This window comes from Sciurus vulgaris (assembly GCF_902686455.1).
Source record: "Sciurus vulgaris genome assembly, chromosome: 2".
NCBI lineage: Eukaryota > Metazoa > Chordata > Mammalia > Rodentia > Sciuridae > Sciurus > Sciurus vulgaris.
The window spans coordinates 80,392,057-80,408,071 of record NC_136462.1 but is presented as its reverse complement, the minus strand read 5'-3'; the positions used below and the strand labels follow the sequence as shown (position 1 = coordinate 80,408,071).

Below are 16,015 nucleotides of genomic sequence, written 5' to 3'. Positions count from 1 at the left end.
TTCATACCTCCAGAGGTGGTTTTTCTCCCTGAAGTTCCCATAGAACATAGCCAGACTTTACTCAGAAGTTAGTCAGGCAGTGAGTTTAGGAGCCAGATCTCTAGTTGTCTTCTGAAAACTATAGATAACCCTCTCTGGGGTCACTCTTCAGTGCCTGCAATTCCTTTGTACCCAGGAGTCATTCTTTGATGTTTACAGCCTTTGCTCGAGGCTGTTCTCAGAGTGAACCCAAGTGTTCTACATGAGAAGGTGTAGGATCAGGTTCACACAAAAAGATATCCTTGACCCTGCCCTCCCTCCACCACCACTACAAATCATCAGGAGCGCTGTGCCTCCTACTGTCATTCCTTTGTCCACTACTGAATACTCTTCTTCGGGCACTAAGAGAAGAAAGACACAGACTCTGCTCTTCCAATACATCTACTGATACCAGGTGCAACCAGTGACAGGATCGCCGAATCTGAATAAGGTGAGGTAGAAAACTATGCATAGGAAGCTTGGGTGAAAGGCCCAGAAACACTGGAAGGAGCCTGATTGGCCTTTTAGATAGTAAAGATTAAAATCACAGAAAAAGGAGGCTTAAATGTAATTCAGTCATAATCCCACTAATACAGCCTTTCCTCTACCTGCTCCTCCCTCCAAACTCTGATCTTCCAAAGCATATACACATCCTAATAGACTCCCACAGGTCCGTCTTGAGGGAAATATTAGGCCCATTCGAGGACAATGATGTTCAGAGTGCAAATCAGGTTAGAGATTCAGTAGGGTCAAGTACATTCCTCATGCAAATGAGGGCAGAGACCTAGTTTAAGGGGGAGACTTTTCGAATAACTCAACTCTCTCTTCTAGGTCAGAGTTACTCCTGTAAGCACAGTTTTAGTCTTAGTGCTTCCTTGATTAGAGCAATATTTCAAAACCGGAGATTCTTTATCACAACATTCTCAACAAGCAGCTCTGTCAGGTTGAGATCATTTGTCATGATGGTTGGGGAAACAGCCCCTGAGAAGGGATGTGGTAGTTACTTTAGGTCTAAAGCTGGTTGGCTTTGGGTCTAAAGCCAACCTCACGCAGTCGACATAATTGCAGCCTGGACTATGATTTCAGAGAACCAAAGCCTTCCTGCCTAGGAAATACCTCCCAAGTAGTTACTCATCATCTACATGCTCGTAAAAGGTGACAGCGCTTTCTACTTTGTAGACATAAGGTTTAAAATACCATATTCTTGCTGGGGAGATAACTCAGTTGGTAGAGTGCTTGCCTTGTACGCATAAGGCCCTGGGTTTGATCCCCAGCACCCAAAAAACAAAACAAAACAAAATACCATATTCTTTTGGACACATGATTTCCTGAGAGTCAATCAGGGGGAAAGGAGCTAAATAGAAAGTTAGTTGTACTTCTTTGGGTTCCTTGGGTCATATAGAGGGGAGGGCAAATAGAAATTGTTTAGAATTCTTAAAATAAACTTCATCTACTTTTTCCAAATTTTGTCCTTGGCACACTCAGTCTGCAACACATTTTTATTTCCTATAAATATTATCTAAAGAGAGTTGTCATCTAAGCTGGGCACAGTGGTATATGTCTATAATGCCAGCAACTTGGAAGGCTAAAGCAGGAGGATCACCAAGTTCAAGGCCAGCCAGGACAACTTAATGAGGCCCAAGCAACTTAGTGAGACTTTGTCTTAAAATAAAAAATAAAAAGGGTTGAAAATGTAGTGTGGTGGTAAAGCATCCTGGGGTTGAATTCCCAGAACTGCCCCCCCCCCAAATAAAAGGGTTATCATCTTCTAGTATAGGAACCAAATAGTGAAATTGGGCCCAAGTGCCCTCATTGGCAGGAACAGGAATTTTGAAGTGGAGCTCAACCCTCAAGGCATGCCTTAATATTTTCCTTTCTGTTCTCTGTGCACACACAGGTGGCCCTGGTCACTGAGATGGCATCCTCTCTAAAGGTCTGTGGCACTCTCGTGGCCTTACTGTGCCTCCAGTGCAGTTTACTTGTGCACAGTGAGAACATTTCCAGAAGACAATTTATGGAAGCACACCACCTAAATCCAGGTCAAGATTTTTCTTCCTACAAATGTAATAACCTCATGAAAAAAGAAACTCTGAGACACAAGCTCTCTCACCAGTTCATTTATATCTCATGGTACAAAATCGAGCATATGTGCCTTGGTGGCAAATGGAATGACCGTTATAGAAATGCATATGTATGGGCCCAGAATCCCATCAAAATACTCACATGTCACTGGAATAAATTAAAAAATAACTACATAGAGAGCAGGAGCTACAACCATGTTCAATTCCATTGTAGCATGGATGGGTATGTTGACAGTATAGAAGATGCACAGATCATACAGCCTATCTTCAACTAGACTGTCTGCCTGGGACCCCATGTTTGGGGAGAGCATTTCATGGTTTTCAGGTGATGTCCCTGCATACATCAACAGCCACTGCCACTCCTCGGTTTGTATTCATGTGTCAATGTTTTCCAATTAAGAGTTATGTATCACATAGTTTCCTGATACTACAATTTTGTTTATGTTGTTCTCTGCCTGTAATAATATTCTGTCCTCATTTACCTAAGTTACTCCTATGTATTACTTCAAGATTCAGCTCCTGTGACATCTCTTCTTGACTATCCAGGACTTTCCTGACATTGACATCTTTTTACCTTCCCAGGGTATAATAATCTTCCCTTCTGTAAATAAAGTATGTTATTCCAACGTGTGGGATGTGCATATTTATGTGTACAGTTTGTATTATATCACTAGTATAAGCACTGTGGCTGCACTTACTATAGAGTATGAGTAGATGTGATTGTATTGTATATAGGTCTGTGTGTGCTTACATGTATCTGATATGTTTATATATCTGATGGGTGCATAAATGTGTTTGTGTGTGCTAAACTGAAAGCAAGCCATGGCCTAAGATTTGTTGTGATAGCATCCTTAGTTCCACCCAAATGAGTGGCACAGGCAGAGCTAACTGACAGTCACATGGCTCTTGGCTCACAGTAGTACTTCAGGGAAAAATGATTTTCTTTCCTCATTCTTTGGCTAAAACAGATATGACAAGTGCCCTTCAATCATCTGCTCTCTCTGGTATAGAAGAGGGGTTTCAAATATGCAAACCGTAGTAGGCCGTGAAAACCTTCAGAAGCTATGAACACCTTGGATCAAAAAGAACCCCTCCTACATCAACCAGATTGAGACACCCCTACTGGACTCATTCATTAGGAACATTTCTAAGAAGGTCAATTCTTTTTAGATGGGTTAAGTCATTTCATTTCCTGATAAGATTCCACATTAAGTAGAAGATAGTATCACAAGTGAATTTGCCTGATAATAAACATTTACATTTGGCAGGGAAATAAAGTAGGGGTTGGAAGACTTCAAAATGTCATGTTCCTCAAGAATGAGATTTTAGACTTAAATATTTTTATAAGAAAGTAAGTGGGAGAAGAAAATGTTGGGGATGCAAACAGGTAGAGCATATAAGAATTCTATTTGTAAACTAGGGAAGAGAGAAACAGGGTAAGAAGAATGTTCTCTTCATATAGTTTTGCCTAGGATGGTATGGGCAGGATAAATACTAAGCATTCAAGTACCTTCAGGTCTTTAGTCTCCTGCTTATTACATGACTCTGATCCTGAAACAATCAGAGAAAAGACCAAGGTATCAACCTTTCTAATTAGGTGACTGCACACCTTCTTATAACTCTGGTGTCAGTCAGTGACCAATATATGTAGATGGGTAATCATGTTCCTAGGGAAATCCCTGAGCTTTGCAATTTTTCAGTGAATCAAGGGATGAGCCGACACCTGGGGAATGATAACCTACATTAACCAAAATCACAAGAGATTAGTTTGAAACCAAAGTTTTTCATCAAGATCAATTTATATATGGGGAATACTAGTTGTTGGTTTTTTGTTTTTTTTTTTTTCTTCCATGTGGTAAATACTCTCATAATGTAGCTTAGAAGGGGAAAAATATTTTCCTTCTAGATTCTTACCTGAGGTTCATGCAACAGAAATCATATTAACAACAGAAAAACAAATGGAAGTTTATTAACGTGTATCTTCTATATACATAGGGGGGATCAGGGACGAATAACTCGGAGGGGGCTAATTCGCAACTAGGTGAGGCAGGCAGTTTTAGGAGCAAGTTCCTGTACTTGGGGGTGGAAGGTGCAGAGTTACTGACCTTTTAAAATACTATCAATGCACCTTCAAAATTGTTTTTCTTTTTATTTCAGTTAAGGCTCTTTGGAGAAACTTACAGAGAACCAGTCAAAATCACCTGAATCTGAATCATTCTCTTTAGGTGACCTGGAATAAACATTGCTCATAATGCTAAGTTCTATGCCTAGGAGACATGAGTGTTTTCTTATTTTTTATTTCGAGAATATAATTATTGCCTCAAACTAAGCATGCTCAGGATTGTGCCTGCCTCTACATCTGATGATGAATCTTTCCTACATGAATGGTATAATTTTCCCCAAAAAAGCCCCTTGCTTTCTTTGGGGAGAAGACTGCTTTTGCAAATTAACTACAGTGTTCTTGCTGCAAGTAATAAACTTCTCTCCACCCTTTTATGTTCTGGTTGTGCCCTCACTGGCTTTGCATTCACCAAGAGGCAAACCCATTGCATCTGGTCACAGTTAAATACTGTACATAAATACTGTTGGGGCTCAGAAAAGAACATCCTTAAGCAGGGAGCTTTGGCATGCTAAATGCCTTGATTAAGTAGGAACCAATCTCTGTGACTTTCTCCCACCCCTCTGTCTCTTGCTCTTCTTTCCTTCTTGAAGCAGAGTGGTGCTCTTTCTGAAGTTCCCTTATCTGATTAGGGAAGTTCCTCCTGAATGCAATTATCATGAACCCCTTCTCTACAATCTCTTTAAACAAAAGATATTTATTCTTGGAAAATAGGACTAAAGGTCTGAAACCTCATCTAGAAAGACTTTGTGGCAAGCAATCATCTATTCTTCTGAAGTCTGTTATCTGAGAGACTTCATGCACAGAGCAAAGTCTGCTGTTTGCCATGCATTTATTTCCTTTAATTCCCTTTATCTCCCATAAACTATCATCACTCCCTCCACTCCCCCTACCCCCAGAATTCCAAGCCCCTATTCCCTCCAGTAGCCAGAAATGCTTTTTACACTTCAACCATCTGGACCTTTGAGTCTTCCATTGAAACAAAACCCCTCTGAAGTTAAAATCTCCAAATTGTTTTAGCCCCCGAAGGTCCTCATACTGAGAATGGAGGCTGAGAGGCAGCCCCCTGACCTTGGTGGGCATCTGAGAAACAGAATGTGACTGTTTCTCAATCTAGCTAAATCTACATATGTACATTTCCAAACTTTAGTTCTACTGTGCCTCCTTTCTTCTTCTTTTTTTCATTCTTTTTAGTTACATATGACAATAGATTCCATTTTGATATAATTATATGAGCATGGAATATATCTTTTTCTACTTAGGAACCCATTCTTGTGGCTATATACAATGGTGAAGTTCACTGTTGTATATTCATATATGTACACAGGAAAGTTATGTCAGATTCATTCCACTGTCTTTCCTTTTCTTACCTCTCCTCCCTTCCCTTCATTCCCCTTTGTCTAATCCACTGAACTTCTATTCTTCTACTCCTCCTCCCCCTTATTGTAGGTTAGCTCCCATATATCAGATAAAACATTCAATCTTTGGTTTTTTGGGATTGGCTTATTTCACTTAGCATGATAGTCTGCAGATCCATCCCTTTACTGATAAATGTCATAAAGTCATTCTTCCATTATGACTGAGTAATACTTCATTGTGTATATATACCACATTTTCTTTATCCATTCGTCTGTTGAAGGACACCTAGGTTGGCTCTATAGCTTAGTTATTGTGAAATATACTGCTATAAACATTTATGTGGCTGCATCACTGTAGTATGCTGATTTTAACTTTTTAGATATACACCAAAGAGTGGGATAGCTGAGTCAAACAGTGGTTCCATTCCTAGTTTTCTGAGAAATCTCTATACTGCTTCTCAGAGTGGTTGCACCAATTCCCAGTCCCATGAGCAATGTATGAGTTTTCCCTTTTCCCCACATCCTCACCAACATTTATTGTTGTTTATATTCTTGATAATTGCCATTCTGACTGGAGTGAGATGAATTCTCAGTGTAGTTTTGATTTGCATTTCTCTAATTGCTAGAGATGTTGAACATTTTTTTCATATATTTGTTGACCATTGGTATTTCTTATTTTGAAAAGTGTCTGTTTAGTTCCTCTGCCTATTTATTGATTGGGTTGTTTGATTCTTTGCTTGTTTGTTTTTGGTGTTAAGTTTTTTAAGTTATTTGTATAGCCTAGAAATTAATGCTCTATCTGAGGTGCATGTGGCAAAGATTTTCTCCCATTCTGTAGGCTCTCTCTTCATGCTCTTCATTGTTTCCTTTGTTGTGAAGCAGTTTTTTAGTGTGATGCCATCCCATTTATTGATTTTTTTATTCTACTTCTTGTATTTTCAGAGTCTTGTTGAAGAAGTTGGTTCCTAAGCCAATGTGATGGAGTATTAGGCCTACATTTTCTTCTAGTAGGTGCAGCATTTCTTGTCTAATGCCTAGGTCTTCAATCAACTTTGAGTTGAGTTTTGTGAAGGGTGAGAGATAGGGGTCTAATTTCATTCTACTGCAAAAGATTTCCAGTTTTCCCAGCATTATTTGTTGAAGAGACCATCTTTTCTACAATGTATTTTTTGGGGGATCTTTGTCTAGTATGAGATAATTGTATTTATGTGGGTTCATCTCTGTGTCTTCTATTCTATTCCATTGGTCTTCACATCTGCTTTGGTGCCAATACTATGCTGGTTTTGTTACTATAGCTCTCATATGGTCTGGTATTATGGTGCCTCCTGCTGCACTCTTCTCACTAAGGATTGCTGTGGTATTCTGGGTCCCTTATTTTTCCTAACTAATTTCATGATTGCTTTTTCTATTTTTATGAAGAATGTCATTGGAATTTTAGTGGGAATTGCATTGAATCTGTGTAGTGCTTTGGTAGTATTGCTATTTTGGTAATACCAATTCTGCCTATCCATGAACCTGGGAGGTCTTTTCATCTTCTAAGTTTTTCAATTTATTTCTTTAGTGTTCTATAGTTTTCATTGTACAGGTCAATCACCTCTTTTGTTAGATTAATTTCCAAGGTTTTTGTGTGTGGGGGGGGATTCTTTTTCTTTTTTCTTTTCTATTTTTTTTTTTTTTTGAGGTTCTTGTGAATGGGATAATTGTTGTAATTTCTCTTTCAGTTGGATTCATTGTTGGAGTATAGGAACACAATTGATTTATGGGTGTTGATTTTGTATCCTGCTATTTTGCTGAATTCATTTATCATTTCTTGAAGTTTTATGCTGAAGTTTTTTTTTTTTTTTTTTTTGATCTTCTAAATATAGGATCATGTCAGCAAACCGATTGTTTGAGCTCTTCTTTTTCTATTCATATTCTTTAATTTCTTTCTTTTTCCTAATTGTTCTGGCTAGAGTTTCAAGGACTATGTGGAATAGAAGGGGAAAAGGTGAAAGTGGGCATCCATACCTTGTTCCTGTTTTAAGAAGGAATGCTTTCAATTTTTTCTGTCTGGAATGATGTTGGCCTTGTGTTTGTCATATATAGCTTTTACAAGTTTCCTTCTATCCTTATTTTTTCTAGCATTTTAAACACAAATGAACGCCGTATTTTGTTAAATACTTTTTCTGCATCTGTTGAGATAATCATGTGGTTCTTGTCTATTTATGTGATGAATTACATTTATTAATCTCCAAATTTAACAGTGATCCATTTCATCTTTTGAATATAGCTCTGAGGTTTACTTTTAAAAGGGACATGTTTTCCTTTTCCTCTTCTCCTTCTCCCCAACCCTTACCTGGGAGCAGGAAACAAGATTACCTCGAGTTATCTGTGTTCCACAGGAAGGAGGTGTCTGCCAGAGGATCTCGGAGAACCCTAACGCATCCTCAGAGCACCCTGGGGCCCTCTACCAGAGCACCTGGAATGTGGCCTTTGAAGACGTCCTTCAAAAGCCCTCTGTTTTCCCTGACAGGCAAAATCACAGCCTCTGGGACAAGAGTCCCCTGTGTTTCTTCTTTGCTAGCAAAGCAATAATACAACCTTTTCCTTTTTCTCAAAACCATGTCCTCATTATTACATTGACACTAATCGGCATTGGGGACAAGGACTGAGCTTTCAGCTGCATATACATTGAGGCATCCTTGTGTCCCTAAGATGAATCCTCTTCTTATAAAAACTTTCTGCATCCCTCAGTCCCTGAAAATGGAGATTTGAGAAAGAAAAACTTCTCCTCCATCTTCCTCAAAACTGACTTTGAATAAAACCTATTTTCCATGCAAATCTGCTTTCTGAGCTTTAGTTGAATACTGTGAGCAGTAAGGACTTTCCTGTTATCACTATTTTGTGTGGCTCCCATGCACTTAATACAAATAAACTTCTCCCCGATCATGTATCTATCGTCAGTTTATTTCAGCAGATTCAATTGTGGAAACTCAGAGGGCAGAGGGGAATCCCCTTAGCCTCTACTGTTGCAGCCAGCACCTGCAGAACCCCAGGCAGCAACCACAGAGACCCCCAACCCAGATTCTTGTATTCTTGCTTGACAGAATTTCAAGAAAGACATGAGATTTAGTAAAAGAATTGCAATGATTATCAGAAGAGAAGGAAGATGTAAGAAGGGAAAGGGCCAGGGACATCTTTGAGGGTGAGAATGTATTCTCTCAGAGAGAAGAGTGATAAGGGCCCTCACCAAGTCAGGACTTCCTAAGGTGAGAAGGCTCCCTGTTGGGTTTCAGTTGCCCTTCACTGCTCTTTCCCTGCTCACCAGCTCACAGCTGACTGGCTTCCTAACATCTATTATTTCCTCTTCACCTAAAACAAAGAGAGAAGGGTGTGAAGAGGCATGATGTGCAAGAAATGCATGGTAAAAAGGGAAAGAACTGGTTATGTGGGTTTCATTGAAAGCCTTCTCCATCAAGAAGAGCTTGTTGTCCTTCATAGACATCCTTTTCTCTGGTACAGAAAGGAAGACATCAGTAGAAGTGGAGATTTTCTTTCTAAGTGTAAATGTCCCTTGCAAAAGGTAACTTATTTATACTTTGAGAGATTCTCCTGTGTTTGTTGTTTCTCAGAAAGAAATCAGTTCAGCTGGGCGTGGTGGCACATGCCTGTGATCCCAGCAGTTTGGAAGGTTGAGGCAGGAGAATGGCAAGTTCCTGGGCAATTTAGGGAGACCCTAAACAACTTAGGGAGACCCTTTCTAAAAATAAAAAATAATGACTAAAGATATACTCACTGGAAGAGTGGTTTGTCTAGCATGCAGGAGGCCCTGGGTTCAATCCCTAGTACCACAAGGGGCGGGGGGGCCAGGGGAAGGAAGGAAGAAAGTCTATAAACATTTTTGTTTTTGTGGTAGTGGGGATTAAACACAGGACTTCATGCATGCTAGATGAGTACTCTACTACTGAGTTACATCTCCAGTCCCTCTATAAATGTTTTGATTAAAGGGTTAGCAGATGGTGATTCAAAACAGTAGAAAGAAAATGAATTCAAGAATAATTAGTATAATAGCTTGGTACTGTTACTTTGGATTTCCCAGAATCCACCCTGTTTTGGATAACTGCATATTCATTTCCCTTAGGGAACTATTCTTCCTCTTTTTGTGTGTAATATTGTTGGAAATATCCATCAAGATTTCCAGTTTCCTCTACTGAACCAAAGCAAAGGTCATGAGATTCAAGCAGACTAACTGAATTCCCTCTTGTAGAAAACCAGAATATACAACCCAAAATATGACCCTGAAACTAGATTCTTACCCACAATGAATGAGCATTCTTGCTTCTCTTCATCCTCATCAACTTTTGATGTTGTTCAGTTTTTTTAATTTTAGCCATTCTAATAGGTGTGTAGTCTTATCTCACTACTGTTTCAATTTGCAGTTCTCTAAAGACATATTGAAGAAATCAGCATCCAGTAAATGGAATCAAAATCATTTTAAATGGAAAACACCTGGACAGCAGATATACAAAGAAACACTGCACAAATTTAGTAAAGTTTTCTGAAAATTTAGCTGCCATTAACTCTTCCAGGAATTTTTCAAGGGATTTTCCTATTTTATTTATTTATTTATTTAGGTACCAGAAATTGAACCCAGGAGCACTCTATCACTGAGCCACTTTCCCAGTCCTTTCTACTTTTTATTTTGAGACCAACTCTTGCTAAATTGCTGAGGCTGACTTCAATCTTACATTCCTCCTGCCTCAGTCTCCTGAGTTGCTGGGAATACAGGCATGTGCCATCATTCAGGAGTTTTCCTGTTTTAAAGAAGACTGACCCTTTGCATTCAGAAGAGTATATCTTCCATAAACCCCCATAAAAGGAAACTTCCAGCTAGAGGAAATCAGATTCCCATTGGCACCCAAAGACCCTGAAGTCTGTCCTTTTCATTTTGTTCTATTTTTTTTTTCAGCTTATTCACAAGCCATCTCCTCCCCACCAATGGAATTTAAAATGATATGTTTTCCTCTCAACATAATGATAAGCATCTTTTTATATGCTTATTTATCACCTGTATGTCTTCTTTGGTGAAGCATCTATTATAAATTTTGCCCATTTTTAAAACTTATTAAATTTCTTGTTATTGGAGGGCTGGGGATATAGCTTATTGGTAGAATACTTGCCTCAAATGCACAAGGCCCTGGGTTCAATCCCCATCACCAAAAAAAAAAAAAAAAATCCAGTTATTGGGGCTTCATATTTCTTTATACACATTGTGTAACAGTCACTTATCAGATATATTTAATGCAAATATTCTCTACTTTTTTCTGACTTGTATTTCCATTCTCTTAACAGTGTGTTGTAGAACAGAATTTTTTTTTTATTTTAGTGAAGTCCAGCTTGTCCATTTTTTCTGAACCCTAGATTTTTCTCATATTTTATCTTCTAGGTAATAGATTTAGGTTTATGGACTATTTTGTGTTCATTTTTGTGAAAGATTTTAAATGTAGATCTATAAAATGTATAAGATTTAGAGCTACAAAAAGATTATAAGAAGATTTTCTTTCTTTTATTTTTGCATGTGGGGTCTAGTTGTTCTACTATCATTAGTTGAACTGTCAAAGATCTGTTCACGATTTGAATGATCCATTTCTGGGCACTCTGTTGTATTCTATAAACCTATTTGTTTATTCTTTCACTAATACCTCACCTTCTGCTATAGTCTGGATCTTGGATGCCCCACAAAGACCCATGAGTTTAAGACCTGATCCCTAGCTTGTGACACTGTTGGAAGGTGGTAGAACATTTAAGAGGTAAGAACCGGTAGAAGGAAGTTATGTCATTAGAAGCATACCCTTGAAGGAGCTATTGGGACTGTCCTCTTTCTCTCTTTTGTTTCATAACCACCAGGGGGGTATTTCATTCTGACATACACTCCACCATAATATACCACAGGGTCAAACATACTCTCCACCATAATATGCCACAGGGTCAAAGCAAGAGGGCCAATTGACTAAGAACTAGAAGCTCTGAAACTGTGAGCCCTAATAAAACTTGCCTCTTTCTAAGTTGACTATTTCAGAGTTTTGTCTTGTTTTGTTTTGCTTTCACAGTAACAGACAGCTGACCAACACACTGTCCTAATTACTCTAGCTGTGTAGTATTTTGAAGTTTGATGCTGTTAATTTCTTTTCAGTGTTGTGTTGACCATTCTGGATCTTGGCATTTTCATATAAACTCCAGAAACAGTTTGGTAATATCCATAAGATAACTTTCTGAGATATTAATTAGGATTATGTTTATCCTAATTAATGTTATCTTTGGATCAAGTTGAGAGGAACTGACATCATAAGAATATTGACTCTTCCTATCCATGAATATAGGAGGTCTACATATTTATTTTCTTCTTTGATTTCTTTCATCAGATTTTTATATTTTTTCTCATATCAATCTTTTTATTTTGTTACAGTTAAACCTAAGTATAACTAAGTATATCACTTTTCTTTTTGCAATGTAAATGGTATGCTTTTAATTTCAAATTGTTCATTGCCAGTGCATAATAAAACAATCAATTTTTATACATTAACCTTGTGTCCTGCAATTATCCTCACTGTAGGTAAACCATGAACAGTCTTAATTTCCTGTATGTAAAAATCTACAATTAAAAACATTGAACAAGAGTGTTGTGTAACTACACTCAAAGAAGACTAATCTAGAAGCAATGTGTACAGTGCATTAGAAGGAAACAAGTCTAGAGGCTGGGAATTCATGTAGAAAGATTTTTTGTTTGATTTGGTACTGGGGATTGAACCCAGGGGCACTATTTTAGCCAGTTTTTTCACTGCTATGACTTAAAAAAAAAAAAAACTGACAAGGACTATTAGAGAGGAAAAGTTTATTTTGGTACACATGGTTCAGAAGTCTCAGTTTATAATGGCTGACTTCATACCTTCAGGCATGAGATGAGGCAAAAGAACATCATGGCAGAAGTGTGTGACTGAGGAAAGCAGCTGGAAACATGGCACTGGGAAACAAAGAGAGACTAAGCTCAGATCACTAAATATATGCCACCAAAGGTATGCCCCTATGACCCACCTCCTCCAGTCACACCCTGCCTGCCTACAATCACCACTCAGTTAATCCATATCAGGGGATTAATACACTGATTAGGTTAAGAGTCTCATAACCCAATCTGCTACGAACAAACTACTGTTGGGCATGTAGTCCCACAATTATGCATGAAGACTCTGAGTCCTAAAACTGACAATTTGTTTATTGGGGGAAGCTGGAGAGCCATCAAAACTGCAGACTGCTTTGTTCTTGCACAGCCCAACTTTTATAGGGCAGTGTGAGGTTAAATCTTAACTATGGCATCACATATGGAAAACAACTAACTTGTTTGCTAGTACTAAGAAAACATTTTTCCTGGTGACAAAACAGGATATATGCTCATAAAATGCCAGGAAACATACACTTAAATTACGTAGCAGTAGTTCAGTTGGTGCCTTATTTTTCTCCTTCATCTGGGTCATCGTGCCCACAGGAATTAGCCTAGCATGAGGAGTTATTGATGTCCTGCCACATTCACCATTCTAGTCGCCTTGGCTTTGGCTAATAAACAGGAACTCCACATGCAGACTCTTCAGGGTGCACTCTCAGTGATTTCAGGAGATTGGACTCCAACATCAATCATTTCACCTCTAAACGTTCTTGCAGTGTCTTACACATGAGCTTTTTGGGGACACCTAATTTAAACCATAACAGGCACTTCACCACTGACTAACTTCCCCAGTCCTGTTTTGAAATTTTTTTATTTTGAGACAATCTCTCTAAATTGCCCAGGCTGGTCTTGAACTTGCAATCCTGCCTTAGCCTCCTGAGTTGCTGGTATTACAGGCATATGACAATACAATCAGTCCATGTGGGAAGTTTATTCAAGCCTTTCATGAGACAATGAGCTTCAGAATAAAGGCATTGAAAGGTTATTGAAAATAATACACCTGCAAGACAGCCCCCAAAGAAAAATGGAGAAAAGTGTGGCTCAGAAGGAGGGAGGGGAAACTAGCCAAGGATTAACCTCCCAGCAGATCCTTTCCTGAAAACAATGGGTCCTGGGGAAAAGGGGCCAATACTAAATGCCGGACCCTAAACCTTGACATTCCCCCATGCAAATCAGTCCTACCCTGTAAAACCAAAATCCCCTCTGTTACTAATAGCTATTTTTGCATCCAGAAAATGAGACCGATGGTGCCTGAGTTCACGAATGAATAAAGGCTTCTCTAAATCCGTTGCACTTACAGGCATTATATAGCACCAGTGGAAAGAAAAGGACAGATTTAAAGATAAATAACCTCAATTTGTCCTTCTCCTTCAAGCTTATGGGTTTGTTTGTATCGGTCTTGTCCCTTGCTACCCTCTCTGCCTAACTTCTAATTATTCCTCAAAATTCAATTCAGATGCCTTGTCCTCCACTAATTTCCCCACATCCCCTTTAATGTCCTCCATCACACTGACAATGCTTGCAAGTATCAACTTGTATTGTACTTGAATATATACCTGTCTCTTTTATTAGATCATGAATCCCTGAATCTGAGAGGCCTGGCATCTGACTCAGTAAACATATGCATAAAGAATTAATTTATTCACATCTGTTGTTGGAATTCACAATGTTACCAAGTTTGTGGCAGCTATTATATCAGATTTAGATGGTATATTTTCTCTTAAGAGACTGAAATCAAAGAGCTCCAAAAAACTGAAGCCTCCAATCAAGAAGGAAGCACTAAACCTGCATCAGGAAGTGATCAGTTCCTCAAACCTAGTTTTGAATCATCTTGTTTCTTAAAGCGGGTTTGCTCTTCCTCTATAAACAGTGATAATGACACTATTTTAAAGGCAGATGTGAAAGTCTCTAGTCTCATCTTCATTGCACAGAAGTCTTAGGTTTCTCTTTTCACCAGACAGAGTGTTTCTTCCTCTTTCCCACAAATGCAGCTCTGGCAGTCCTGAAAGAAGAGAAGCAGACACAAGCCTCTGAACCTGGGATTAACCACTGCCTCTGTTCTCATCAGGAACCTCAGCACAAACACCTGGTAAGAGGAGGAACCTCAGGGTTGGGGTGAACATGGCAGTAAACATGGCTGGGAGGTAGTGGTTATAGATGAAGGGTAAACATCTCAGAAGGAAAGATGTAAAAAAACAGATGTCTGACATGCTAGTCATGGAATGCATGAGTGCAAGTCAAAAAGAAGAGTGGGAAAATCTAAGGAAAGGTCTGCTCACCTCTCTGGTTTTCAGAGTCTTCATAGAATTGTGAGATTCTATGTGAGAGAGAAGATTTTTTTAAAAAAAGAGATGAAATCGTAAAAGACAAAACAAAAATCTAAATAATTATGATTAATAGTTACTAATAACTATGCTCTTATTGCTTCTCCTATTACCATGATCTTTGCTCTTCCTACACAGGAAAGATGGTACCAAATCTGAGCTGCTTTCCTCTCCTCCTAATGCTGCTGGGACTATGGAGCACGGTGTGCCCACTTTGTGCTTTACCTAAGAGGCTCACCAAGGCTCACTGGTTTGAAATCCAGCACATACAGCCAAGTCTTCTCCAATGCAACAGGGCAATGGGTGGTGTCAACAATTATACTCAGCACTGTAAACCTGAAAACACCTTCCTGCATGACTCTTTTCGGGATGTCGCTGTTGCCTGCAATTTGCCAAACATCATCTGCAAGAATGGTCGGAACAACTGCCACCAGAGTGCAAAGCCTGTCAACATGACCAACTGCAGACTCACTACCGGGAAGTATCCTCACTGCCGCTACAGTGATACTGCCCAATACAGATTCTTCATTGTTGCCTGTGACCCTCCTCAGAAGAGTGACCCTCCCTATCAGTTGGTTCCTGTACACTTGGATAAGCTCATCTAAGGTTTGGAGCACTTTTCCTCTTCTGCTTTTTCTTTTATTTTGTTGATTTTCTTGTTCCCATGGAAGAGAAGGAAGGTATTGGAAGAATTTGAGTATCTAGGATACCAGACCAGAGTTGAAACAAAAAAAACAAAAAAATAGGTTTCTTTACTGCTTTGGAATTCTGTCTGTTTTGAGAAAAGGCAAATAGGGAAGAGGGCAAAGAAGCATCCAGGCCTCCAGATTTTTAACCTTGGGACTTTTGCCAAACTTTGTAAAACTGTATTCACAACAATAAATCCACTTCCTGCTTCATTCTGATGAGTGTGAAGGTGTTTTTATATCCTTTCAAATCACTGCCTGCCAGGATTCAAAGAACAATTTTGGTCTTAGGTCCCAGGTCACCTTTAAAACCTCCTTGAGGCCTCTTCCCTTATCCCTGTGTCTTTGGAACTTGAGAGCAAGAAACTCTCAAACTGCTCATGGCTTCACACATTTCCCTTGAAGTCATTGTCTATGCTTATTTGGAAGTGGTGCTGATCTCTCAGAGTGAGG

The 16,015-nt window shown here is 39.0% G+C and overlaps 2 protein-coding genes across 2 annotated transcripts; both read left to right on the top strand.

The window, feature by feature from the left end:
* The first annotated feature begins 306 nt into the window (after window positions 1–306).
* EDDM3B (epididymal protein 3B) lies at window positions 307–2,729 on the top strand. The gene is made up of 2 exons (XM_079126544.1): window positions 307–469; window positions 1,916–2,729. The coding sequence occupies exon 2, from the start codon at window positions 1,934–1,936 to the stop codon at window positions 2,372–2,374; it is 441 nt and encodes a 146-aa protein (XP_078982670.1). The 5' UTR covers window positions 307–469; window positions 1,916–1,933; the 3' UTR covers window positions 2,375–2,729.
* An 11,681-nt stretch (window positions 2,730–14,410) lies between these two features.
* Window positions 14,411–15,769, top strand: RNASE6 (ribonuclease A family member 6). The gene is made up of 2 exons (XM_079128553.1): window positions 14,411–14,641; window positions 15,015–15,769. Exon 2 carries the CDS (start codon window positions 15,020–15,022, stop codon window positions 15,479–15,481), a length of 462 nt encoding a protein of 153 aa, XP_078984679.1. The 5' UTR covers window positions 14,411–14,641; window positions 15,015–15,019; the 3' UTR covers window positions 15,482–15,769.
* Window positions 15,770–16,015: the final 246 nt, after the last annotated feature.

Coding starts and splice junctions, on each gene's coding strand:
- EDDM3B (XM_079126544.1), top strand. CDS start 1,934: ATGGCATCCTCTCTAAAGGTCTGTGGCACTCTCGTGGCCTTACTGTGC.
- RNASE6 (XM_079128553.1), top strand. CDS start 15,020: ATGGTACCAAATCTGAGCTGCTTTCCTCTCCTCCTAATGCTGCTGGGA.